Here is a 26,151-nt window from a genome sequence, read left to right on the forward strand (position 1 = left end):
CCCCAGAGGGGCTCTGCTTTCCTAGGTGTGCATCTGTGACATCGTATATGTGGGATTATGAGATGAAAACCCTATGTAAGAAATTAACAACTGGGAAAGTTCCCAAGGCTTTGGAAAGAACAGTAACTGTACAGCAATTTCTCAGAGACTGGGAATCCGGCCCCATGTGCTTCGTCCCTCTGGGTGGCCCCTTTGCGGCCTCAGTGTACCCACCTATGAAATGGGAGCAGCTAAAACATACAGAACTCTACACAAGCCTCGCCTTCCTCAGAGTTACTTCTGGAAGGGAGAGACAGAGACAGCTGAACAGCCGCAGCTGTTGGAGAGGGAGGTGTGACAAGTGCAGCCAGATAGAGACGAGGGGGCCGAGAGGGACTCCCCAGGACGGAAAAACCTGAGTGCTGGAGAGACACAGGTCCCCCGCGGGGGGTCCTGGAAATGCCAGCAGATAAATGACAAGACAGCCAGTTCCATTTAAATTTCAAATGAACAATGGATTAAGTTTCTTTTTTAGTGTAACTATGTCCTGAAGATGGCAGGGGACATACTTACACTGAAAAATGATTTGTTATTTATCTGAAAATCAGATTTAACTGGCATCGTATTTTTTTTGGTTTGTTTTTGGTATTGTGCTTTTCTGGAGTTTTGTTTTTTGTTTTGGGTCCAAGTGAGGTTCATTCATTAAAAATAAAGCCTACTCTGTCGGCCTCTGCGTTCCCAAGACTAAGGTTCACACCCACGAGGCAGGCAAGGGCGTGCACCCGGGCACGTGGCTGGGAGGGGCCGGGGAGGGGTCTCACCAGCCTGGAGTTCCTGAGAGTGTCCTTGTGGCGTCCCGTCAGGTAATCCAGCTCGGCCTGCTGGGCGCACAGATGCTCCCTGCGGGGAGGGCGAGGGAGAGGAGTTTGGGAAGGAGAAGAGGAAGGAACAAAATGGGCGGGGGCACGGTGCTCCGCAGAGGAGGCAGCCATGGCCGGGCCTGGGGAGAAGCGGGGTGCTCAGCAGGCTCAAGGGTCAGAGGGCAAAGCCAGACCCCCTGCCGAGAACCCGGCCCCCCGCCAGCTCTGCCTCCACATCCCACACACTGTGTGCCCTGCACTGTGCCTAGCAGGAATTCCCCAAACAGCCCTGCCAACAGGAGGGAGCTGCTGTTATTATACCCATTTTAGAGATGGGCAAAATGACTCGGAAGCTACCCAGTACAGGGTCCACAAGGCAGGGAAGAGTCTGAACCCAGATCTGAAAACACGTGATGGCTTCCAGAGGCCAATATCCTCCCCACAGCCATGGGAGCTGTGGGGGGCAGGGAGGGGGAAGGACACGCCTTCCTCACAGACAAAGGCTGGCTGTCCTGCTCTCTGGATGGCCGGGACCAGAATGGGTCTTAGCGAACCCCTATTTTGGAAAACACAGAAAAAGCCGTGGGTCCAAGGGGGACTTTTCACATTGTGTTTTGCAGCCAATGAGACTCTTAAGAGTCCCTTGGACTGCAAGGAGACCAAACCAGCCCATCCTAAAGGAAATCAGCCCTGAATATTCACTGGAAGGACTGATGCTGAGGCTGAAGCTCCAATACTTTGGCCACCTGATGCGAAGAGCTGACTCATTTGAAAAGACTGAGGCTGGGAAAGACTGAAGGCAGGAGGAAAAGGGGTCGACAGAGATGAGATGGTTAGATGGCATCACCGACTCAATGGACATGAGTTTGAGTAAACTCTGGGAGATGGTGATGGACAGGGAGGCCTGGCATGCTGCAAGCCCTGGGGTCGCAAAGAGTCAGACACGACTGAGAGGCTGAACTGAACTGAACTCTGCGGCTGGCACTTGATAAGCCTCCAATAAAAATATGGGGAACAAGTGACTGACTCCTCTGTCCCAGCCTCTGCTCAGTCAATCAGTCGCTCTCTCCCTCACTCAAGCCCAGCCGCCCTGGCCCTGACCTCCGGCTCCTCTGCAAGCTCCTACCACAGGGCCTTTGCATGTGCTTTCCCTCTGCCCGGGATGTTTGTCGCCCAGAGGCTAGCATCATGGGTCCTTCTCAGAAACAGCCAGGACATCCTCAGGGAGGCCTCCGGAACACCCTGTGTGACGGGCCCTCCAGGTGCCGCCTCTCCATCACGTCCGCTTGTCACTGCCCTCAGGGTGCGTGGAAGTTACGGTGTTGACCACACTACTCCTTTATGGCCATCAGCTCCTGCCCACCGTGGGTGTTCTCCATGGCTACAGGGGCCCCTGCCATTATTCCCTCATCCCGGCGCCCAAGGAAGGGGCCGAGCATGTGGCTGCACCCGGGACATGCTTGTTGATTAAACGGATAACCAGGAGCTCACTCTGTGGCCGCGCACAGACAAGACCCACCCCCGATGCCCAGGGAGAGGCAGAGAGGAGCGAGCAGACGAGGCCAGAGGATGCAGCGGGCAGCATGCTGCCCCCTTACTTGAGCCCCCTCTTCAGTGCTTCGAAGATCTTCTTTACTTGCTGGGGCTTGGGGTCTGAACAGACGCACCCCTTCCTCAGCGTGCCGTACGTCTTGGAGGATTTCGCAGGCATCCGAGATCTCACTGAGTTCCTGTGGACGGACTTTCTGTGAGAAGGATGGGAGGATCAGGGTGGGGGTCTGGGCATGGCCCTTCTCGGGGACAAGCCCTTTGGGAATGGTGGCCAGAGCCCCAGGCAGTCAGGAGACCTCGCTGAGTCATGCCCCCAAGCTGCATGGTCTCAAGAAGGTTGTCAAGACTCCCTGGGACTCAGCTTCCTCATCTGCAAAATGAGCGCTTGAATTTGAAGATGAAAAGACCAGTAACACTAACCTGATATGAGAAATTAGCTTAGAGTGAGCAATACAATCCAGCAGCCTGAATGCCAATGCTGTCTGTCTGTCTGCGCTCTTCAGTAAGCTCTGTGCAGGCCAAGCAACATGAAGACCAAACCCTAGTCCAGTGGCGTTCCCAGGCCGGGCACCTGTTGGCTTCGGCGGCCCAGCATCCACCCCCCTCCCTCTGTTAACAGCGCCTCAGTTTGCCTCTGGGGCATGTCCCCAGCCCTGCTCTTTATTCATGTAGTCTGGCGAGAGGTAGAGCGACAAACTGCTGCACGCATGAACACGCACGCACATCCATAGGCATTCTGAGGCAAACCGCTGTCCCACGCCTGGATTAGCCAACACATCCCTCCCCCCGAAAGAGAACTTCTCCCCCTTCCTGGGCTTTCTCGGTGCGCTGAGCAGCAGGCTCCAGCCCCGTGCACTGGGACCCACTCAGGGGACCGCTGAGCAACAAGAGCTGGGAGAGGCCGCCCCTGGAGCGGACCATCCACCGGCTCCATGCGCTCAGGAGAAGGAGGAAGGAGCAACTGGTCTCATCTAAGACTCTATATCTTGGGAGGTTTCTGTGTCAAAGCAACTTCACTTCTACACTAATACACTACCGAGCCTCAGTTTTTTTCATCTGTAAAATGGGAAATACAGCAGAACCTGAATCAGAGCGTAATGCTAACAATTCTCCCAGATACCAAATCAAAGGTTTGGCAGGGTGGGGTCAGTTAGTAGGTGCTTAATAAATGTCCATTACTGTTAAAGTAATGGTATCCTATCTGTAGCCTTCCCTGTAACACAGCCTGGAAGATAGTAGGGGCTCAGTAAATACTGAGCTAAGCTGAACAAGGGAAATGCCACATGTCAAGGGCCCTTGGCTGGACCTTGAAGGAAGAGCAGGAACAAAGGTACTTCCACCCCCAAGAAGGGTGTTCCAGGTGAGCGGACAGACTGAACAAGGGTGGAGAGGAGCCGGCGGAGTTGTGTGTGATGGGGGCGGTGGTCCTGCGGGGCAAGGCTTGACTGAAGCAGAAGCAGGAAGATGCTGGGAGGTGCTGGACACAGGGCCCTACCTGCCTTGGGGACCCCGGGACGAGTGTGGGGAGGAGAGCGTCAGGTCCTAGCAAAGTTCCAGCCTCAAAGACCTTAACAGTGACAACTAAGATTTCCACAGAGCAGAGAAAATGAAGCCCTAGCCCACAGGTCCTGGGCCGCTGGATTCTCCGACACCATCCCCCCGACGGCCCAGGGAGCGGAGTGATAAGATGCGGCAGAAGGGTACACACTGAGCATCCGCTGTTGCCCGGCGCTTGCTAAAGGCTTTGTATAAATAGCGACGTGCACAGCCACCCTGAGTGGGGCTTTCTATGAGCCAGGCACCTTGATGGGAGCCAAGGGGCCAGAGGCCTAATCTTGGAGGCTCAAGGTCCTCAGGGAATGGGGTCGGGACTTGGGGTCCGGAGAGCAGGCAGGAGGCCAGCAGGACAGAGTTCCAGCTCCTTCACCAGGCCTGGGAGCAGGCCACTGGGCCACCGATGAGCCCTGGTCCCCGCAAGGGCTGGCAGGGTGCTGGGCTGCCTTTCCAGTCTAGTCAGGACACTGCCCGCTCCATGGACGGTCACAGAGACCTGCGGTTGACTCAGGAGCGCTGTCCTGCCCCCCTGCCGACGGGGACCAAGCCCCGAGCCCCATGCTTCCCCAGCATGGATGCCACATCACAAACCAGCGTGCCAGAGATTCAGATCCAAGCCTTGCCTAGGCATGCTGAGAACTCCGTCCCAAGGATGGTGTGGGAAAGAAGGATCTGGAACCCCGCCCTGGAAACCTCGGGGCCTCGCCAAGCTAGAAACTCATATCATCTCTTGGGACACAGCTCCTGGTCAGCTGCCCATGTCCAAATCCTAACCCCAGAGATCACGGGTACTTAATCTGCTGGAGCCTCAGTTTTCCCATCTGTAAAAGAGGGATGATGAGAAGGCACGTCCCACAGAGTTGTCATGAGATGGTCATTCACTCAGGAAATATTTACTGAGCTCCTATTACGCACCAGATGCCATTCCAGGAGCCGGGACTAGGACAGTGACCAAAACAGTGACAAAACCTCCACCCTGTGAGCTGCCCTGCCAGCTGGGGGGAGGTCGTGGGAGGCGGTAGCAAGCAGAGACTCTGGAGCCAGGGATACGATCTGGCTCCCCCAGTTTTAAGCTGTGTGACCTTGGGTAAATCACTGGGTCTGTCTGTACATCAGCTTTCTCATGTGTAAAATGAGGACCAGAGGAAGGGTTGCTGTGAGAGTGAGTAAATGTAAAGAGATTCAAGCAGCTCCCAGGAAAGAGTGAGTGCTATATATATGCTGGAGTTAATAAGGTGACTTTTTAAAGTGCATACATCATTTATATCATACAGCAACTATTTATTTTCATTGTTTAGTTGCTAGGTCATGTCTTAGCACGACTTAGCCCAGCAGACTCTTTTGCCTCCAGGCTCCTCTGTCCACGGGATTGCCCAGGCAAGAACACTGGAGTGGGTTGCCATTTCCTTCTGCAGAAGGTCTATCTGACCCAGGGATGGAACCTGCGTCTCCTGCATTGGCAGGGGATTCTTTATCACTGAGCCACCTGGAAAGCCCACAACAACTATACTCCAATTCAAAAGTTATAATCAGATAGTACCTAGAGGCCAGAAAAAACAAAGGCCGGATAATGAATTTCAATAGGTTGACTAGGGAAGGCTCCTCCATTCAGGCTGTGCTTGACCAGGTAACGTGCATGGAGCCCTGGCATAAAGCCTGTCACATCAGTAGCGCTCACCCCTGCACCTGTTGTCGCTGTTATCCACATACTGTATGTCAAGTGACACTTTGCACAGCCCAGGAAGGGGCTCTGTGCCTCGCTCTCCCACCCTCCCGGACGCCCCGTCACCCACCTCTTAGCACACAGCCTCCGCAAAGTTGCCATCTCCAGGCCGGCAGGGACAGGCAGGACTGTAGCCTCGAGAGAAGCAGGTTTCAGACAGGCTAGGGCCCCCGGCCGGAGAAGGCAATAGCAACCCACTCCAGTATGCTTGCCTGGAGAATCCCAGGGACAGAGGAGCCTGTTGGGCTGCCGTCTATGGGGTCACACAGAGTCGGACACGACTGACGAGACTTAGCAGCAGCAGCAGGGCCCCCGGCAGATGGGCAGGGAGGCAGGTGCAGTGGGCACGCCGCTAGGAGGGGGGGCTGCAGGAGCCCCCCTCACCTGCCAGCTCCCGGGGCCCCACGGTCCCCAGCGGGTGCGCACCCTGGCTGGCCCCACTTCCATCTACCTGGAGGCTTCCCTGCCCTTGGTCTCCAGCTGTGCCTGAAAGCACGGTCTCCCGGGGAAGCTCTGTGCCCTGTGCGCCTGTCTGAGGTCCCACGGAGCAGGTGTGGCGGCCACTCGGAGCCGGCGTGGTGGCCACTCCAGGGTCAGCAATGCAGCCTCCGGATGGTGAAATCAGGTTGCACGTCTGGCCCAGTGTCACGACAGCCAGGGCAGGGAGCACCCTCCAGGGGCGGATGTTACACTAGCCCTGGGAGGACTCAGTAAATATTAAACACCCTCGGCATGCCAGACAAGCTTCCAGATGGGCACGTGCGACCCACTGGACCCATCCCTCACAGGAGGCTGCCGGGCCGGTCGGTCTGCCTAGGGTCGTTGAGAAACATCAGTGGCCCCGGGTGCATGACAGCGGCAGGTGCGGGATCCAGAGGCGGGCGGGGCTGGCGATGGGGCAATAAATAATAGTATCAACCGGACGTGTTTCAGGTGAAGACTCAGAGCTGGCTGCAAGCTCACCTTTCCTCCTGCATCGGTGGTTCAATGCCCAGGATGAGGACAGACACCCACACACCTGCCACGGTCGGGTCTGCTCTGGGGGCTCCCTGGGTGCTAGCACGTGTCTCCTGACATCTCTGAGCTCTAGCCCCCATCTGTCCTTTCTCTAGTCTCCTCTCCTTGGAAATCAAGGGCTGATGCTTAGTTTTCACACTGACATTTCCCAGGCATGTCAGCGGAGGAATTCCCAAGGCGAAGGGGACATCGCAGCAGATCCTGGCTCGGGAGTGTCCCTGCCCCACAGCCTGGGGGAGGGGAGACCTGGCTGAGGAACGGCAGGAAGGGGTTAAGAGCGGCCCTGCCTGTTAATCAGGGCAGAAAGGGGACAGTGTCAAGACCTGGCCTTCTTCTTCACCTCTCCACCTTAGTATATATGCCTTATGTTATAATATATTATTATGTATCAATATTTATTACTCATGGCCTGGTTATATTAATAACAGTCCTTCATGCCTTAGTGGAAAATTTCCAGATTACTTCCCCAAGTAAATTCTTTGATTATGCAATTAAAAAGAAAAAATGTCCAGAGTCAAAGGGTGCCAGAGCAGGAATGTGGGCTGGGGACACCTAAGTGGAGCCTGGCTCTCCTGTTGTCCCGTCTAAGGTTATTTTTGCCTGACCCGCCCCCACTGCCGAGCGCCTTGGCGAGCGGCTCTGTTTCAGCCTGGTTGGATTACCTGGGCCATTAAGCCAGAAGGTGAGGCCTGAAACCCAATCCCCAGAGCCAAGGGTCCGGACCCCTGGGCGCGGGACAGGGACAGGAAGTTAAAGATAGACCTGCTGCTTCCTGCGGTTGCGGGCAGCGTCTCCCCCACCCCTGGCGAGGGGACTGCAGAGGGTGAGGCCCGATGGTGGCCACTCAGGAACCTCAGACCCCATCCAGGGTACATCTCCTCTGGAACTCCCTGTGGGGTTGAGAGGGGCTGGACGAGGATCCCCAGGAGGGGCCTGGGACATTTACAGCCACCGAGGCCATCTCTCTCAGACTGGGATACAGACTCTGCAGGCATCTGGTCAAGACAGGCTTGCTGATGACCACTGAGCTCTAGGGTCAACAGGTCAGATCTGCTCAGTTCTCTTTCTGCCCAGAGACCCCAGGAATCCAGGAGAGGCCAGCAAGAGCCCGGGGATCCCCCTTGGCACACTCTTTGTGCAGAGCTCCCAGTGGGGACATTTGCCATGTATACAGGGAGTCCGGAGGCCCCCAGAAGCCTCGCAGGAGGAGAGCTGACGGCAGGATGGGAGGCAGAATCAGTGATGAGGCAGGGCAAGAGAAAGCGCAGGACCCTTTGGTCAACACTTGCTAAGGATTTTGGGATCGTGACAGCAGAGTGTGGACTGTGAACGCGGGCAGGGTCCACAGACCCCTCCCTGCTGCAGAGCCCAGGGACAGAGCCCGGAGTTCTTCCATAGAAGTCAGAGGAAGGCGCCCTCCCGGAGGCCCAGCCGCACACTTGGCTCCACGCGCATTCAGCCAGGGCAGGTCCCACGGGCGGGAGGCCCCCGGGGACAGGCACAGCTGTCCTTGGCAGCCCTGTACAGACCCGAAGGGGTGGGGGCCCGGTGAAGCCCAAGAAGAGGCAGCTCAGAAATGACTGGGTGCAGAAACAACGTCGTTCCCTGGCCAGTTTGGATGTAGCCCCTCTCCGCAGCATTTACGGAGCACCCACTGTGCACCTCCCTCATCGCCCCAGCCCCTCTCTGCAGCATTTATGGAGCACCCACTGTGTGCTTTCCTCATCGCCCCTAGCTCCTCTCCGCAGCATTTATGGAGTGCCTACTGTGTGCCTTCCTCATCGCACCAGCCCCTCTCCGCAGCATTTACGGAGTGCCCACTGTGTGCCTCCCTCATCGCCCCTAGCACCTCTCCGCAGCATTTATGGAGCGCCCACTGTATGCTTTCCTCATCATCCCTAGCCCCTCTCTGCAGCATTTATGGAGTGCCCACTGTGTGCCTTCCTCATAGAGGCACCCACATGGTCCCTCCTCAGAGGCTTAGCATCAGGGGTGCTGATGCTAACTCTCTTTGAGGCTTTGGCCAAATTTCTCCCCATCTTGGGGCCTCAGTTTCCTCTGTGCCAGCCTGTCCATGGCTCCCCTCATGCTGTGCATGTCCCAAGAGCCCCCATCGGGTCCCCTCCCTTCCTGAGCACTGTCTCCCCGGCCGGCCACACTTTCTGCCCCTCAAAGCTCATTCCCGCCCAAGGGCCTTTGCACCGCTGTCCCGCCGCCTGGAAGGCCTCCCCACCCCCATGCCCTCTCTGCAGTACTCGACTCCTCTCCCCTCCAGCTTCACTGAACTGGGTCCCTCCTCCCTGTAGCCCCCGCTGCCCGCTTGCCTGCCCTGCTCCAACTCCGTCATGACACCTGCCTCCAGCTGCACCCAACCCGAGTGTCATTGGCTTAGAGGGTGCAGCCTGGAACAGGGCCTGACCAGAGTCAGTGTCCAGAAATACGTAGGGAATGAATTACAGGTTCCTTAGGGTTTCACCGGACCTCAGTTGGTAAAAGAATCTGCCTGCAATGCAGGAGACCCCAGTGTGATTCCTGGGTCGGGAAGATCCACTGGAGAAGGGAATGGCTACCTGCTCCGGCATTCTGGCCTGGAGAATTCCACGGACAGAGGAGTCGGGCAGGCTACAGTCCACGGGGTCGCAAAGAGTCAGACACTAACTGAACAGCTTTCCTAAGGGTGCTTCCAGGATTTCAAAGCTGGCGCACCTCGGAACTGAGGAGCTGAGCGGGGTGAGGGAGCTGGGAGGGCCTGACTGAGGGGCCCAGCCTCACAGCGGCGGGGGCCCCCTTCCCCACCCCAGGATGCGGCAGTGAAGCTCAGGCCCCTGAAACTCAGCAGGACCGGGCCAGGTGAAGGAGGGTGGGGAGAGTTCTGGGTGGAGGTGGGCGTGGGGCTGAACAAAGGCCCGGAGGGGGCAGAGACGCCAGCGGGGGCTCACAGAGCAGCAGGCCGGCCAGGCCTGGGGGGCAGGACTGGACTCTGGGTGGGACGGGAGCCCCTGGAGGGTCTCGGGAGGGGAGCGCCGTGGTGAGCTCGGGTCACTGACGGAGTCAGTGGCCCACCAGGCCCTGCGCCCTGCTCAGCTGCCGTCACAGCCGCTCGGCCGGCGGTTGGCGGGCCCCTCAGGATGCCAGGGCCGGCAGGGCCGTGGCCCCAGGAGCGGGAACGCACCTTGCTCCCGGGCACTCCCTGAGGTTAGAGGAGACGTGACGGAGCCGTCGTGAACCCAATTCTGGGGGTGAGTGCCGACCAGGTCTGTCTCTGCAGAGGCCGCTCCGCCTCCCTGGAAACCTCCCACGAGCACCTACTGTGTGCCAGCATGCCCCAGTAGTCACCACGTGTCGCCTCCCTGTACACACATGGCAAGCCCGCAAGGGAAGGACACTGGGCCTCCCCACTGGGCACACGAGGAAGCCAGGCTCAGGGAGGTGAAGTCACTTGCCCCAGGTCACAGGTGGCCCTATTTCCTGTTCTGTCACCCAGGAAGGACATTCTATCCCAATCCCACCTCCAGGAGACTAAGTTCCAACTCTGAATCTGTCTTGCTGTGTGGCCTTGGGTAAGTGGCTCCACCTCTCTGAGCCTCAGTTTTCTGATCTGCCAAGTGGGCCTGATAAATTCAGGCAGATCAGCTTACAGGATCAACAGCCAGGAATATGTGAGATGACACCTGTTTGGATCCGAAGCAAATTAGAGGTTTCTCCTAGCACTGAGTCTCACGCACGCACGCACGCACACACACACACACACACATACACACACTGCCCTGGGCTGCAGGGCTGGCAGGAGTGAGAGCCTCAGGGCCACTGGCAGCAGAGAAGAACACCCTCACCACCCTCCTCCCCAGTCCTTGGCCTTCAGACAAGCCTCCCCCACGTGGCGTGGGCAGAACTTACGCGATCCTCCGGCTCTGGGTGCTGCTGAAGCCCGCGAAGGAGGCGCTCCGGCCCATGACCCCCACGGTCCCCGTGTCCCCGGAGGACAGGAACCGCACCCTCACCGACATGGTGGTCACCTGCGGGGAGAGGGCGGGACAGTCAGCCTTGCAGTGGCACCTGGCAAGTGCTGACTGCAGGCCGACCACCCTCCACCAGGGCGCCCAAGGGACCGGGGGGACGGCCATGCTGTGCTCAGCTCACAGATGAGAACACTGAGGCTCGGTGAGTTTGCCGGAGCAGGAGCAAGATGGGAACCGGGTCTCTCTCTGCACTCTGCGCTTGGGTTCTCAGCACCTATGCAATGCTGAGTCCTCGTGCAGGGGGGTCCAGCAAGTCCTGAGCCAGCTCTTCTCACCATCCCTCTGCCAGGAATCCCGACCCCCTCCACAAACTCCTATAGAGCATCTCCTGTGAGCCAGACACCGAGCAAGGTGGGCCAAGCCCTCGCCCTCTGGGGCTCCCGGTCCAGCTGGAGGCTAATGAGCCACCAGGGACAGGAGGGTGTCCCTAGCAGAGTGATAGGGGTACCGGACCCACCCATGGAAAAGGCGACCAAGAGCTGAGAAGGCAAGGCTGAGGAGGGAAGAAGGACAAAGAGGGGGGGGAAGGGCATCTGAGGCAGGGGAACAGCACAGGCAAAGGCCTGGAGGCGCAGAGGACCAGGTACAACCCAGGGACGGGCAGCTCAGTGGGTGGGGGTGTGGCCCCAGGTGAGGCTGGAGAGGCCAGCAGAGCACAGGCCAGGGGGGCCTCAGCGGCCCCAGGGAGGGCTCTAGCCTTGCAGTTGGCTGAGGGTAACTGGGAGCCATGTGAGGTTTTGACCAGGAGGTGACGAAGCCCAGTTCACAGGATGCCAGGCCACTGGCATCGGAGGCTCCCAGAAGCTCCCGGTCCACTCTCTCATCTCTGACCCAGCTGCAGCGAGGCCGGCCTAGAACCCTGACTGTCTTTTCCTTTTTCCAAACCATCTTGAGACTGGAAAAAAAATGCCACTACATCCCTTGGGAATAACGCCAACTCTCTTCCAGCAATCGGAAAGTTCTCCTGCATATCTAACCTAAATCTCTGCTGCTACAGTTTCATTCCTCACTCCTCGACCAGGGTGGGGTCAGTGCTAGGGTTTCAGAGACCCCCCTGGCCTGCGGGGGGTCTGCCCCACCACGTCATCTCCTTCCTGCTCCCCCTCGGTGAGGCCCCTGCTTCCCACAGCCCCCCAACCCAGAGGCTGAGTCCAGACTCCACGCCTCTGCCCACCCTGGGGCCTCTGGCTGGAATAACACTCTCCTTGGGGCCATGTCTGTCCAGTGTCTAGCCCTGCACTGTGTTTGTAGCCCCTGACAGAGGCTCCAGAGCCCTCACTGTGAACCCCCTGGAAGATCAGTGTAGCCCCACAAGCTTCCTCCTTCTCCAACACCCCTCACACCCCTCAGCCCCACACCCACTGTGCATAGGTGAGCGCTGGAAACCAAAAAGCCAGACCTGGGCTCAAATCCCAGCTGCAGCTGGGCCACTCCCTGGCTCTGGGCCTCAGTGATCACATCTGTAAAATGGGAATTCAGGAAAGGCTCAAGGAGACAACAGACTGAACAGCACATAATGTGAAGTAGACACTGGGAAGAGCTGGTTGTTTGTGTGGCGGTCGGCTGACCAAGACCCCAGCCTGGAGACCCCGATGCTGGGCAGGTGAGCCAAGGAACAACCCCTGGCCCTGACGGGGGAAGCAGCGACGGTTTGCTGAGCACCCACTGCATGGCGAGCCCCAGTGCCCAGGGCTGTCCCACCCTATAGACCCGTGACCCGCAGCCAGGTGTACGGACGGGGAGGTGGATGCAATCTGGAGGCGGAGGCAATTTATTGAGTGCTCATAAGTGCACGAAGTGCCTAAGTGAATTATCTTATTAGCTCCACACAACCCCCTTGGCGTAGGAGCTACCTAGCTCAGTAGATGAGGAAACTGAGGCTCAGAGAGACAACAAGGGAGCCCAGGGACCCAGCTAGGAAGCAGCAGAGCCAGGCTGAGGACCCAAGAGTTCTCAGACACAGACGCGGATGCCAGCACCTCTCAGGTACGCGGTCAGGCATCCCCCACTCTGGGGGCTCACCCAGCCCCGTGGGGGGACCCCCATGACCCCCACAGTCCCTACCTGGACTGCACAGGTGCCAGCCCGGACCAGCTCACAAGAGTCGAAGGTTAAACTGTCAGGAATGTTGGTAGCTTGAAATCAGCCGCGATAGAATTAAGTGCAGCGTGGAACTGGGCAAGTGCTACAAATTAGGTTTTGAGGGTTTTTTTTTTTCCCTTGCTAGTTGTTAAACTTTTATCTTCACGCCGCTGCCCCCACTCCTATCAGCACAGGCTCTGGGTGGCACTGGAACCTCCTCAAACTGCCAAACACCCACTCCCTCCACCTCAACCAAGCTGGGTGAGGGAACAGGAGGGAGCAGGCAAGGGGACCCCCAAGGTCAGCAGCTGGGGCATGCCCACCCTGAGGGTTGGGACCGGAATGCCTTCCTGCCACCCTTCCCCTCTGCCCCCCACCACCCTCCCTCCCTGGCCTTCTGGGGCCTTCCTCCAGCCTCCCTCTAGTCCTCCGCTTCAGGATAAAAGAGAAAGACAATTGCTCAACCGCTCAACAGTTCCTCTGCATGCAGTTCGCTAGAACAAACCCACCATCTTCCTGCCCAGAGCCAGGAAAGGAGGGCCAAGGAGGAGGAGATCTAAGGTTCGGTGCAGACCCACACGAGGTATCAGCCCCTGGCTGTGGACTAACAATTCATGGCAGGGCCGTGAGGGCCAATGACCCCACGTTTCGTGTGAGGAAAGAGGCGCTAAGAGGTGAAGAGGCTGGCTCAGGTTTCTGTGTTTTCCATGTGAGCACAGAGGATGAGATGGTTGGATGGCATCACCGACTCAATGGACATGAGTTTGAGCAAGCTCCGGAAGATGGTGATGGACAGGGGAGCCTGGCATGCTGCGGTCCACAGGGTCGCAAAGAGTCGGACACGACTGAGTGACTGAACAACGATTCAAGGTCTGGCTGCCACGTGGGGGCTGATTCCCTGACTGATACCTCTGCCCTCTGCCTCCAGCCCAGATGTCACCTCCCCCAGGAAGCCTTCCTGGACCTCCCCCCAGTCCCCAACTCCCTCTAATTATGGTGAACTGTGAAAGGTGAGTTTTTTTGTCTCCTCCACTAGACAGTTGCCAGCAGGCAGGGCCAGGGATGTTCTCTGGGGCCTGGAGGATTCACGGCACATCTTTTTGGGACCAGAGGCCACGTGCTTCCCCAACTTCACCAGGCTGTGCAGCTCAAGATGGAGGCCATGGAAGAACAGGATACAGATAAGAACTTCGACTGTGTGCTGGACTCCAGGGAGTGGGGGACAAGCATCTGCTGTCAGGGCCAGATAGTGCAAGTTCTTGGCTCTGCAGGCAGGCCTTGTAGTCTTTATCACAGCTACGCAGCTCTATCGTTTTAGAAAGAAAGCAGTCACCGACAATATGCAAATAAATGAGCCTGGCTAAGTTCCGCCTAAACTTTACTTACAAATGCAGCAGCTTTTGACAGATGACCCCTGGCCAGCTCTGTGCCTGCTACCTGCTCCAAAAGCTTAAAATCTCATTTCACTCTTTCATCACTATAGGAGTCAAGTATCATTATTATCGTTCCCATTTTGCATATGAAGAAACCGAGGCTCAGAGACGAGGGAAAATAAGTCATCCAAGGTCACACAGGTCGGAACCTTTAGAGCTGGGTTGAACTTGAACCTGACAGGCTTCAAAGCCTGGCTGCTTCATGCTAGGCTACCCCTGCTTCTATGGGGTCTGCGCTGACATAACACAACCGCCCCCCACACCCAACATGAGCCTGAAGCGGGGAAAGGGGGCCCAGAAGGTAAGCAAGCTCATGATCGAGACCTGCCAGGCTAGGATGCGGCACTGGAGGTGGCTGAGAAACCCAGCGCCATCCCCGGTAGGCTTCAGTGGGGTGTGGAGCCCAGGTCCCTTCGGACCAGCGCCTGGTCTCAGCAGCGCCCCCTCCTGACCGGCCCCTGGTAGGGCCGATCCTTGGTCGCGGACCCTTGGGATCGCACCTAGCGGACTGCAGGACCGCCCCCATCTGGTGGACTGGCCGTGAGCTGGCCGAGCTGAGACCCCTGGGTTCCCAGGAGCCCCCAGTGGGCTCCCGACGGCCCCCAACGGATGTCTGTCACCTTTAACCAAGGGTCATCCTCGTAACGATGCTCCACTGTTGACACGACAGCAGAACTGACCACTCAGAGCAGAGACCGGGCTCCCTGGAGCCCCCTCTCTTCCCCGCACGACCGTCCCCCTCCTCCGCCCTCTTCCCCCGCCAGCCTGATCCTTTAGCGGCTGGGCTGTGGGCAGGTCGGCGGCCGCTGGCACTCTGCAGGGCTTGAGAAACTGGCAGGGATCTCATGGGGGCCCCTGGGCAGAGGAGAGAGACACAGAAGTCATGCAGACACCAAACCTCCGTTGGCAGACAGGACGTGTCCCTCGCTGCCTCTCTGCCGCCCGGCGCCCGAGGCTTGGGGAGCGCGGGGCCGGAGGGGCGGATGAAGGGGCTCCTCACCCAGCAGCAGCTCCCCAGACACTGAAGGGACCGTCCTGGGCCTTCCCTGCCAGGTGCAGCCGGAGGGGGCCGGCCCCTGCCCCCGCTAAATCTGTCCCGTTCAGTGCTGCCCAAAGCTGCCCGCCGGCCGCAGGAACCTGCAATTTCACCTCATTTGGAGGTGATGCTTCTAAATTTAACGGCGTGGGCTCTCTGGGCTGGGCAGCGTTTATGCCCGTGTCCCTCACTTGGGGCTCTTTTAGATCCGCTCAAATGCCAGCCAGGGATTAGTTTGCTTATAGGAGTTTCCAAAATAGCCCTTGGTTTAGCAGGAAAGGAAATGGCAAAATAGCCCAGGATGAGGGGTGTGAGTTTATACCGAAGAGGGAAGGGCTGCCCAGGAACCAGACCGTCTGTGCCGGACACAGTCCAGCTCCCTCGTCTTCTCGATGGCCAGACCCAGCCCAGAGGGGTCAGACGACCTGCCCAGATCACCCTCAGGGGAATGGAGGGGCCAGAAGAGCCAAAACTCCCCCTCCCTGCCCAAACCCACCGCCCCCCTCTTCGCGCCTCTCCTCACCCCGTAAAGCCCAGTTGCTGACCCCCGCCCCGGATGGGAGCCGCGGAGACCCCCAGGGCCGCCAGCTCGGGCTCCCCCAGTCTCCGCCGAGCCCCTCCCAAGCCAGGTTGCCTGGGACCGGGGAGGCGTGGCCAGGGAAACAGGAGAAGGTGGTTCCAGCCGCACTCGATCTTGAACAAGTTCGCTGCCCTCTAAACCTCTGTCTCGCGGTCTGTAAACCGGGAGGACTGGGCTAGAACGCAGGCACACTCTGGGCCAATGAGGGACGCACCGCGGCCCGGGCCTCTCCGCTGAAGGGTTATCTCAGTCTTCAGTCCCCCTTTCATCCCGGCTCCCTGGCTCCCTGACACTTGTCACCCTTCCTGTTCAACAGAGCACAGAGCTGGCCCCGCGACAGAGCCAGGGGCAGCAGAGGAGGAGCTGGAATGCAGTCAGTTGTTTTGTTTTTGCTGAATTTCATTTAAGGTAACCCTCCATTTAGAGCCGACGTCTTCTGTATGATTTAAAGTGGGTGTTTTTGTTTTTGTTTTTGTTTTTGTTTTAATGCTGTGTTTAAATGAAGAGAGTATGGACTTGAAGGACACTTGGTTTAAAGACAGCAAGTAGAAACCCCCCTGCCCAGCAGGTCACATTCCTGGGTCCCCACCAGCTCTCAGGGGCCATCGTGGAACGGGCACCCGGAGCCAGGAGGGGACACCCTGGGTGTGTCTCTGCAGACAGACAGACAGCCTCATGGGGACAGATCAGCTGACAGTTCCAGCTTCTGCTGTAAGACAAGAGCAAGTAGCTCTTGGGGAGCCCAGCTGGACCTCATAGTTCACTGTCCCTTGGCTGCAGGGCAAACAGAAACTTCCTGACGGTTCACGACCAGACGCTGGTGTCAGGATCCCTGCTGCAAGAGGGCCCCTTGCCACCATGTATCATGCAGTCCATGGCCCCCTGTGTCCTTCCTGCCCAGGGCAGGCCTGGAAGAGTTCCTGTCCTGCTCCAACTCCAGCTGTACCCCGTCAAGGACCAGTCACAGGACAGGGCAGGCAGGCCCTCTCATTGGCCTTCTCAGCACACCTGTGCCCATTTCACAGATGGGAACACTGGGGCATGGCTACAAGTGGCCAAGTACAAGACCCAGGGTCAATAACCCATTTGTGTGGCTGTTAGGAATATGATTTTGAGGAAGAATGACATGAGAAATTTTTGAAATAAGATGTAAGTAAATTTTCCTAAAGGAAATCAACCCTGAATATTCACTGGAAGGGCTGAAGCTAAAACTCTAGTCCTTTGGCCACCTGAATTGAAGAGCCAACTCATTGGAAAAGACCCTGATGCTGGGGAAGATTGAAGGCAAGAGGAGAAAGGGGCATCAGAGGACAAGACGGTTGAAAGGCATCATTGACTCAATGGACATGAGTTTGAGCAAACTATGGGAGATAGTGGAGGACAGAGGAGGCTGGCGTGCTGCAGTCCATGGGGTTGCAAAGAGTCCGACTCGACTGAAGCTATTGAACAAAAAAACCAGAGCAAGATGTAAACTATATACAGCATGTTTTACTTGTGAAACAATGAAGTGAAGTGAAGTCACTCAGTCGTGTCCAACTCTTTGTGACCCCATGGGCTGTAGCCTACCATGCTCCTCTGTCCACGGGATTTTCCAGGCAAGAGCACTGGAGTGGATTTCCATTTCCTTAACGTAATTGGAAAAAAGTATTAATTTGAAGAAAATCAAGAGGTTGATTAAGCTGCCCTTGGTCAGGCAGTAATCAAGTGGCCAAGCTGACTGTATGTCCGCCAACCTAGAGAACCCTGTTTTTCAGGGTGAATCTGGGGTCTAAGGAGAGACTTCCCTCTTTAAAAAACAATTTTTTTCCAAAGGTCCGCAGATATCATCTACATGCCCAGCTAACTCCACTGGGGTTTTACGAGGCAAAGATGATTCATGAATTTCTGTGAAATATTCGGAGGGTGTTTTAATTTAAATGGCCCCCGATCACCACTGACACACTCCGTTGGCGGGTCAACCAGGGGTCTTCCGGAAGAGCCAGCAAGTCTTAGCAGAAGCAGCCTCCTGAGGTCCATGGAGGGGAGTGTGTGTGGCTGCGGAGGTGGGCAGGGCAGGGAGCTCGGGTACCCGGGGAGGTAGGGGTGATGAAGCTGGGCCTCTGGGAACACCACCCCCACCCTGGTCCACTTAGGACCAGGAATAAAAATAGGACCAGGCAAAAGGAACGGGGCATCTCGCCACAGCACCCTTCTGAGGTGGGCACTGTGACTACCCCCATTTTGCAGACTGGGAAACAGGCTGGTAGAACTGAAATGGCCTGAACTAACAAGTGGCAGCAAGAGGTCTTCAATAGTTCACCTTAAGCCACTTCCCTGCTGGTCCAGCGGCTAAGACTCCATGTCTCCAATCCCAGGAGCGAGGGTTCAATCCCTGGTCAGGAAACTAAGATCCTACATGCCCCTTGGCATGGCCAAATTAAAAAAAAAAATTCACTGTAAAATTCTTGCAGGTGGGCAGGCATGGCCCAGCTGTGCGTAGACCTAACCCTCATCCTAGGGGTGAATAGGTATCCCGTGGGTGTCAGGTGGAGGGTGCTAATTAGGGTCCCATCCAGAAGCAGCCATGGGAGGGTCTCTAGCTCAGCACGGCTGCCATCTGGGGCAGGCTCATCTTCACCGCGAGCATTGCCCTCTGTATTTACAGTACCCCCCCCACACACACCAGGAGCTCTCCACCCTCCAGTTGCGATAACCAAGATTATCCACAGGCACTGCACTGTTCCTTGGGGCGAGTGGGGGGCAGAATGGTGACCACGGTGCCCGAGGGGAACAGCCAGGGTAGAGGCCGCTGGCCAGATCTGCACGGCGAGGCCGGGATTGGCGTGCTGGGGGTCAGGAATGAGTTCTCACGGGCGAGAGGAGTGGTGGAGGAGATGCAGTGTTCTGTGGGCGACACATGTTGTTCAGGCTTCTTCTCCTGACCTGAAAAGGGAGGGGGACGCAGGGGGTCCTTGCATCCTGACGTCTTCAGAAGGGGCCCTGGGCCTACGGCCCCCACTGGGCCTGGGCCACCACCACCCTTCACACTCACATGCACACGTGTACACACACCCGGGCGCGGATGAGAACCTGGAAGCCCGAGCTCAACGACAGCTCAGCTCCTCGGGGGTGCTGGCTGTGGTACCTGAGCTCTGCAAGACGTCTCCCTTCACTGTAGACCCCCACCTGCAGCCAGGAGAGACCCAGAGGCTACGCAGCTTTTTAATCCCAAGGAACCTGACTGCTGACGGAACGCACATCCTGGTCTGGGCAGCCCAACCCAGGCCAGGTTTGGATTCAAAGCCAGGCGGGCAGAGCTCTGATGGCCACATGGGCCAACCACTCTGCCCTGGATGAAATCGACCGGAATTCTTGGTATCCTGGAGACACAGAGCATCCCCTCACCAGACAGCTGGACATCAGCGACCAGGAGTCTCTCTCCAAACCAGCCCAAAGGTCTGGGAAAGAATTCTGTTCCTGGCTGCGGTCTGTGAAGAACATTTAGGGCCAATTTCTCCACCAGGGATGGGGTCACAGGGCACAGGCTCCACGAAAATAAGAGGATTATTTTTAAAATCAGAAGACTGAAAATGAACTTTCAGGTCAAAGGGAATGCTTTACTATAAAATTATAAAATTACATTACTTACTAATAGGATGTATTTTATCACATAATACATTCCTCTTTATACCAGTCATAAAATACTGTACTATTTAATATTTTTTGCGGTGGGGGTGGGGTAGGGATGAAAGCCTTCACATGGCCGTGTCCTTGGCCCCCTCCTAGTCCCTACTCCAATCTGTCAGCCTGCAGACCAACCCTTCCTCCTCCAGCCCAGGGCCCCCTCTCCAGCTCCCTCCCACCAAGCCTTTATTATGCAAATCGGATTCATCCTTCCCGCTAAGTTTTATCTCCCTCCTCCCTCCTCCCAGTTCCACTGGGCCTGGCCCCCCAAGATGCAAGAGCTAAGATAGCCACATCAGACCTTGCACTTGACCCAAATCAGCTCATTTGAAAGCGTGTCCGACTCTCTTGCGACTCCATGGACTGTAACCCACCAGGCTCCTCTGTCCATGGGATTCTCCAGGCAAGAATATTGGAATGGGTTGCCACGCCCTCCTCCAGGGATCTTCCCGACCCGGGGGTCAAACCCTCATTTCCTGTGTCTTCTGCACTGGTGGGCGGATGCTTTACCACCGAGCCACCTGGGAATTTCAGCAAAACCTGGAGCTGGGTGTTTCATCTCATCCGATTCTGGCCTTTGAGTTTGAGGAAGGCAAGCACAGGCTGCCAGCCTTCTCTCAACCAAGGTCTTACCTGCTAGGTCTCTAAAATGGGCTGACGTGCCCTTCAACAGAAGTCACGTATGGACCTGATTCCTAGTGAGAGCGCGTGTATTTCCATTTGTGCCTTGTCCTTAGAGTCTCTTCTTCTGGGACTCACAGATTCATCCTCCCTTGTACAGTTATCTAGCTTGATCTACTTGATTTCCAGGGGCTGTTTATAAATCCTGGATGGTGATCTTTTCTTGATTTTCTTCCAGCCCCTCACTTACTTTCTACGTAACGGGGTGTGCTTGCATGCGTGTGCATGTGTAACAGAAGCTTCAAATATTTATGTGACTGGCTCTGTGAACATTCCTTCTGTGTTTCCGAGTTAAGAACCTACTTTTCCACCTCTGAAATTGTTTCAGAACTGTTGACCACCGAAGTCTAGGTCCCCGGGAGAGAGTTTTGTCTTCCTGGCAGCCAGGCTGGAAGACCCCCGGGGCATCTCTTTCCTCCTCCTTGGTCACCGCGCGCCCCACTTCTCAGAAACACCCCGAGTCTGTCCCCTCTTCCCACCCTGGACCCCACGGACAAGCCCCCATCCCCTCACTGGTCTCCACTGGTCTCTCCGCCTCCACTTGCCCTCTGCCCCAACCTGAAAACCAGAGCAAGCCTTTAAAAATGTCTATCAGCTTCTTATACCCCACCGCAAGTTCGGGGCTTCTGGAAACTCTAAGGATTAAAAATGTCACCCCTTACTGCACCCACAAAGCCCCAAAGGAGGCGGTGCCTAAGGATGGAACCCAGGCAGGGATGGCAGAGAGCTCCCTGCTGACCACCCAGGAATTCAAGAGCCCCCTTGGTGCTCAGCCACTCAGTCATGTCTGATTCTTGCAGCCCCATGGACTGTAGCCTACTAGGCTCCGCTGTCCATGGGATTTCCCAGGCCAGAATACTGGAGTGGCTTGCCATTTCTTCTCCAGGGGATCTTCCCGACTCTGGGATTGAACCCAGGTCTCCTGCATTGCAGGCAGATTCTTTACCTTCTGAGCAGTCTCCTTCCTACCTTCCTACCCCTCAAACATTAATCACAACCGGGTATTCTCATGGTAAAGGCGGGGGCAGGGTGGGGGTGAAGGGGGAGGGCCTGGGAGGGGGCAGGGACTGCAAAGCCTTTACATCACCCCTCCTAGTCCCACCCTGTGAGGCAGCCCCTCACCCCACTTAGAGCCAAAGTGCCTGGACCCTGCGCCCCATGAAGCTCCTTAGCCCAGGGGTGCTGAGTCAGCCTCCTGGAATACCAGAGGCTTCCCCAGCCCGCAGGCCTGGGACTCCTGCATGTGGGCTGGTGGAGCAGGACTGTTTGCTAATAGATGCTGTTAACAGCACGAGAAATGGTCAAGGGGTCAGCAAGAAAGGAGCCATCTGGTTGTCCCGAGGTAAACAATTTACAAGAGAAAAGTCAAGCCAGCCTGTTCTTCTGGTTTTTCTTTCGACAGTGTGAGTAGACAGAGACTGTCCCAGGCACCCTGGCTTCAGCTCCAATGCCCCCCGGGGGTAGGGGGTAGGGGTAGGCAAGAAGGCAGGAAAAGTCAGATTTTGTTCACACATTTTCTTGCCCAATTCTCAGGACTGGGTGACTTCATGCCAGCTGGTTAACTCACATTGTGAGGATTTGCTCCCAAATGAACAGCCTTATTTTCTAGCACCCAAAGCCTTGACCGGCAAGAATCTTCACCCTTAAATTTATTTCCTGTTGGAGGAAAACCCCTACTGGTCTCCCCAGGGATTGCAGCCCTGCTCTACCAACCACTACAAATGCCCGCGGGAAGTGAGAGATGGTCTCCATTCTTGCCATTCAGCGTGTGGCCAGTGGATTCCCAAGCATGAAGAATATGCATGTGGTTTAATAGCCTGAAATAAACAAATTGTGCTGAAATCAGAACCCGAAAGTGTTGCAAAACATTCCAGGCAGACACTGGAGTTGGGATACTACAAGCTGTTTACCAATTAATTCCTTCTTTGCCAAACATTCTTACTTGGGTCTATTGGGAGATGATTTTGGTGGGAATGCATCTCCTGTTTTGTAATGAAAATCACCCGGGAAAGAGGGCTCGATCTGCAGAGGCTCGGATTCCAGAAAATGTGGTCGGAACAGGTAGTTCCCTTAAGGACAAAGCTAGCACTAAGTTTCGCAATAAAGAAAAAGGACATCTGGGAACTAGGATCTGGGGACTCTGCAATGACCCATGAGAGCAACGTCCACACATTCTCAGGGAGGGTGGTGAGTACAAGCCTTGGGGTCCAAAAAACTTGTGTTCAAGTCCAGCCTCTGCCTCCTTCTAACTACGTGACTTGGACAAGTCACACACTCTGAGCCTCAGTTTCCTCGTCTGTAAAACAGAAACTGTTAAAATTAGTTCCTTTTCTGTACAGTTTCCAGGAGGTGCTTTTCTTTTTTTTTCTCCTTATTAAAAGGAAAAACCAAACCATCATTTATGGCTTTTCCTACTGCTTTGTGCTGCTGAGGTCAGAGACCTGAGGTAGTATCTTAGTTTTCTGTGGCTGCTGTTAACAAAGTACCATTAACACAACAGAAATGTGGGACTTGCCTGGTGGCCCAGTGGCTAGGACTCCATGCTTCCAGTGCAGAGGGCTCAGGTTCGATCCCTGGTTGGGGAACTAACATCCCACATGCCTTGCAGTTGGGCCAAAAAAAACCAAAACATGAAGTGGCTCTTCCTATTATTAAACAACAAGGGTAGAATGTATCGTCTCACAGTTCTGGAAGCAGTAGTCCAATCAAGGCGTCAGCAGGGCCCTGTCCCCTCTAAAGCCTCTAGGAAAGAGTCCTTGCTTGCCGAGTCCAGCTTCTGATGGTGGCCACCAGTCCCCCACCTTCCTTGGTTTTCAGCCACACCCTTCAGTCCTGCCTCAAGGGCGACATGGCCTCTTCACCTGTGTTCTGTCTTCACAAGCATTCCCTCTAGTTATAAGCAAGCATGCCATCACTAGGTCGAGGCCCACCCCAAAGGCCTCACCTGAACTTGATTCATCCACAAAGACCCTACTTCTTTTTTTCGATTTATTTATTTTTGGCTGCACTGGGTCTTCGTTGCTACATGCCAGCTTCCTCTAGTTGTGGTGAGCGGGGGCTCCTCATGGCAGTGGCTTCTCCTGCTGCGGAGCACCAGCTCCAGGGCTCATGGGCTCAGTTGCTCCGTGGCACGTGGGATCTTCTGGGACCAGGAATCGAACCCCTGTCGCCTGCATTGGCAGGAGGATTCCCAACCACTGGACCACCAGGGAAGTCTTGCCAAGACCCTATTTCTGAACAAGGTCACGTTCGCAGGTATGAGGGGGTAGGAATTTGGCATATATTTTGCAGGGAGAACGCACATTCAATCCATCAGATCAAATCAGTCGCTTAGTCATGTCTGACTCTTTGCGACCCCATGAATCGCAGCATGCCAGGCCTCCCTGTCCATCACCAACTCCCGGAGTTCACTCAGACTCAAGTCCATTGAGTCAGTGATGCCATCCAGCCATCTCAGCCTCTGTCGTCCCCTTCTCCTCCTGCCCCCAATCCCTCCCAGCATCAGAGTCTTTTCCAATGAGTCAACTCTTCGCATGAGGTGGCCAAAGTACTGGAGTTTCAGCTTTAGCATCATTCCCTCCAAAGAAATCCCAGGGCTGATCTCCTTCAGAATGGGCTGGTTGGATCTCCTTGCAGTCCAAGGGACTCTCAAGAGTCTTCTCCAACACCACAGTTCAAAAGCATCAATTCTTCAGTGCTCAGCCTTCTTCACAGTCCAACTCTCACATCCATACATGACCACAGGAAAAACCATAGCCTTGACTAGACAAACCTTTGTTGGCAAAGTAATGTCTCTGCTTTTGAATATGCTATCTAGGTTGGTCGTAACTTTCCTTCCAAGGAGTAAGCATCTTTTAATTTCATGGTGCAGTCACCATCTGCAGTGATTTTGGAGCCCAAAACAATAAAGTCTGACACTGTTTCCACTGTTTCCCCATCTATTTCCCATGAAGTGATGGGACCGGATGCCATGATCTTCATTTTCTGAATGTTGAGCTTTAAGCCAACTTTTTCACTCTCTTCTTTCACTCTCATCAAGAGGCTTTTGAGTTCCTCTTCACTTTCTGCAATAAGGGTGGTGTCATCTGCATATCTGAGGTTATGGATATTTCTCCCGGGAATCTTGATTCCAGCTTGTGTTTCTTCCAGTCCAGCGTTTCTCATGATGTATTCTGCATATAAGTTAAATAAGCAGGGTGATAATATACAGCCTTGATGAACTCCTTTTCCTATTTGGAACCAGTCTGTTGTTCCTTGTCCAGTTCTAACTATTGCTTCCTGACCTGCATACAAATTTCTCAAGAGGCAGATCAGGTGGTCTGGTATTCCCATCTCCTTCAGAATTTTCCAGTTTATTGTGATCCACACAGTCAAAGGCTTTGGCATAGTCAATAAAGCAGAAATAGATGTTTTTCTGGAACTCTCTTGCTTTTTCCATGATCCAGCGGATGTTGGCAATTTGATCTCTGGTTCCTCTGCCTTTTCTAAAACCAGCTTGAACATCAGGAAGTTCACGGTTCACGTATTGCTGAAGCCTGGCTTGGAGAATTTTGAGCATTACTTTACTAGCGTGTGAGATGAGCGCAATTGTGCGGTAGTTTGAGCATTCTTTGGCATTGCCTTTCTTTGGGATTGGAATGAAAACTGACCTTTTCCAGTCCTGTAGCCACTGCTGAGTTTTCCAAATTTGCTGGCATATTGAGTGCAGCACTTTCACAGCATCATCTTTCAGGATTTGGAATAGCTCAACTGGAATTCAATCCATAACAGGTCAAAAATACGTTGTTTAGCTGGGGGGTGTATTCAGGTTTGGAACACGCTAAGCTGGGCTCTGATCATTGCCGAGGGCGGTGGGAGGAGAGATGCTGATCTTTCTCAGTAAGAAGGCACAGGCCTGCGAGTGTTGATGATTGACAGCTGGAACTGGGGAGGCTGTGGGGGAGGGGAGGGCAGCGCGCAGGATCCCCCCCGGGATCCCATCACCCCCGATTCTGTGGACTTCCGTTCTTCCCTACGGCACCCCGGTTTCCGTCGGTCTGCTTCTCCAGCCTCACCACCCCCTCACTAAGGAGAGAAGCACAGGCTAAGCAGACACGGCCTCCCCGGGGAAGGAAACTCAAGTAGAGGGACCGGAGACAACACGCAGGAGTCGTTTACTCGGGCTGCGGAGAGCCCCCAACTGCGAGGTCTGTCACGAGCTCACCTCGGGTTCCTGAGCCTGTGGTTCAGGCCATTTCCAGGCCTGCTTTTCTGGATCCATTCAGGGAGCCCCCCGCCCCACCCCACCCCAGATGGCCTTCCAGGAGACCCCCCTCAGCTTAAATTAACCGGATTCTTTTGCACCAGCTCATAACAGAGATGGCCAAAGTCTGCTCTCCCAGCAGACTTGTGTCAGCAAAACTGGGAAAAAGGAAAGAACTGGAGCAGTATCCAGCATGGGATGAAAGGGGACAAGACAGCAATTTTAGGAGAAGAACGGAAATTTTTAAAACCTTGATCTATCAGCACAAATGTGTCTAGAAGAAATGTTAAGACCCTTGAGAATCCTTGGGGATAGTGCATGGGGGTGGGGGGCAGGGATTGCTCGCTGGGGTCTCAGGCTCTGGTTAGTATTAAGGGGTGGAGCACCTGGAGGATGTGGGCACCCAGGGCATCCACGAGTCCTGGGCGTGGTGTGTGCAGATGAGGGTCAGTGATGACCGCTCCTTGACACAGAGCCCTCTGGACTGCATGGCCCCCTCTTTCGGCCAGAGCATCGCAGCCTGGGCGGACGCCCTCCCCCGCTGCGGGTCCCTTCCTGCACACATGCTGTTTTGATTCTGCGCCCCCTCAGTCTTGCCTAGCTTTCCTGCCTAATGAGGTGAGCTTCACCCAGCCCAGGGGCAGTTCCTGTAAACGCAGCTTCGATGACCCAACGGGGTGAGTGCGCAGGGAAGCACTCCCCGAGGGCTGGGCTGGCTGGAAACAGATGCT

The 26,151-nt window shown here is 55.6% G+C and overlaps 1 protein-coding gene across 3 annotated transcripts in view; it reads right to left on the reverse strand.

Moving 5' to 3' along the window:
- Positions 1-26,151, reverse strand: part of RIPOR3 (RIPOR family member 3) — a 74,976-nt gene that overhangs the window by 17,160 nt on the left and 31,665 nt on the right. For 2 of the 3 annotated variants that reach the window (XM_055545301.1, XM_055545299.1), the window contains exons 2-4: positions 10,582-10,700; positions 2,438-2,584; positions 801-879 (exon numbers count right to left, since the gene is read on the reverse strand). In XM_055545301.1, the coding sequence (XP_055401276.1) occupies positions 801-879; positions 2,438-2,584; positions 10,582-10,691 (336 nt within the window). In that variant the 5' untranslated portion in view covers positions 10,692-10,700. The remainder of the gene's footprint in view (positions 1-800; positions 880-2,437; positions 2,585-10,581; positions 10,701-26,151) is intronic. The other variant, XM_055545300.1, reaches the window with a different exon arrangement.

Source organism: Bubalus kerabau, chromosome 13 (genome assembly GCF_029407905.1).
Source record: "Bubalus kerabau isolate K-KA32 ecotype Philippines breed swamp buffalo chromosome 13, PCC_UOA_SB_1v2, whole genome shotgun sequence".
NCBI lineage: Eukaryota > Metazoa > Chordata > Mammalia > Artiodactyla > Bovidae > Bubalus > Bubalus kerabau.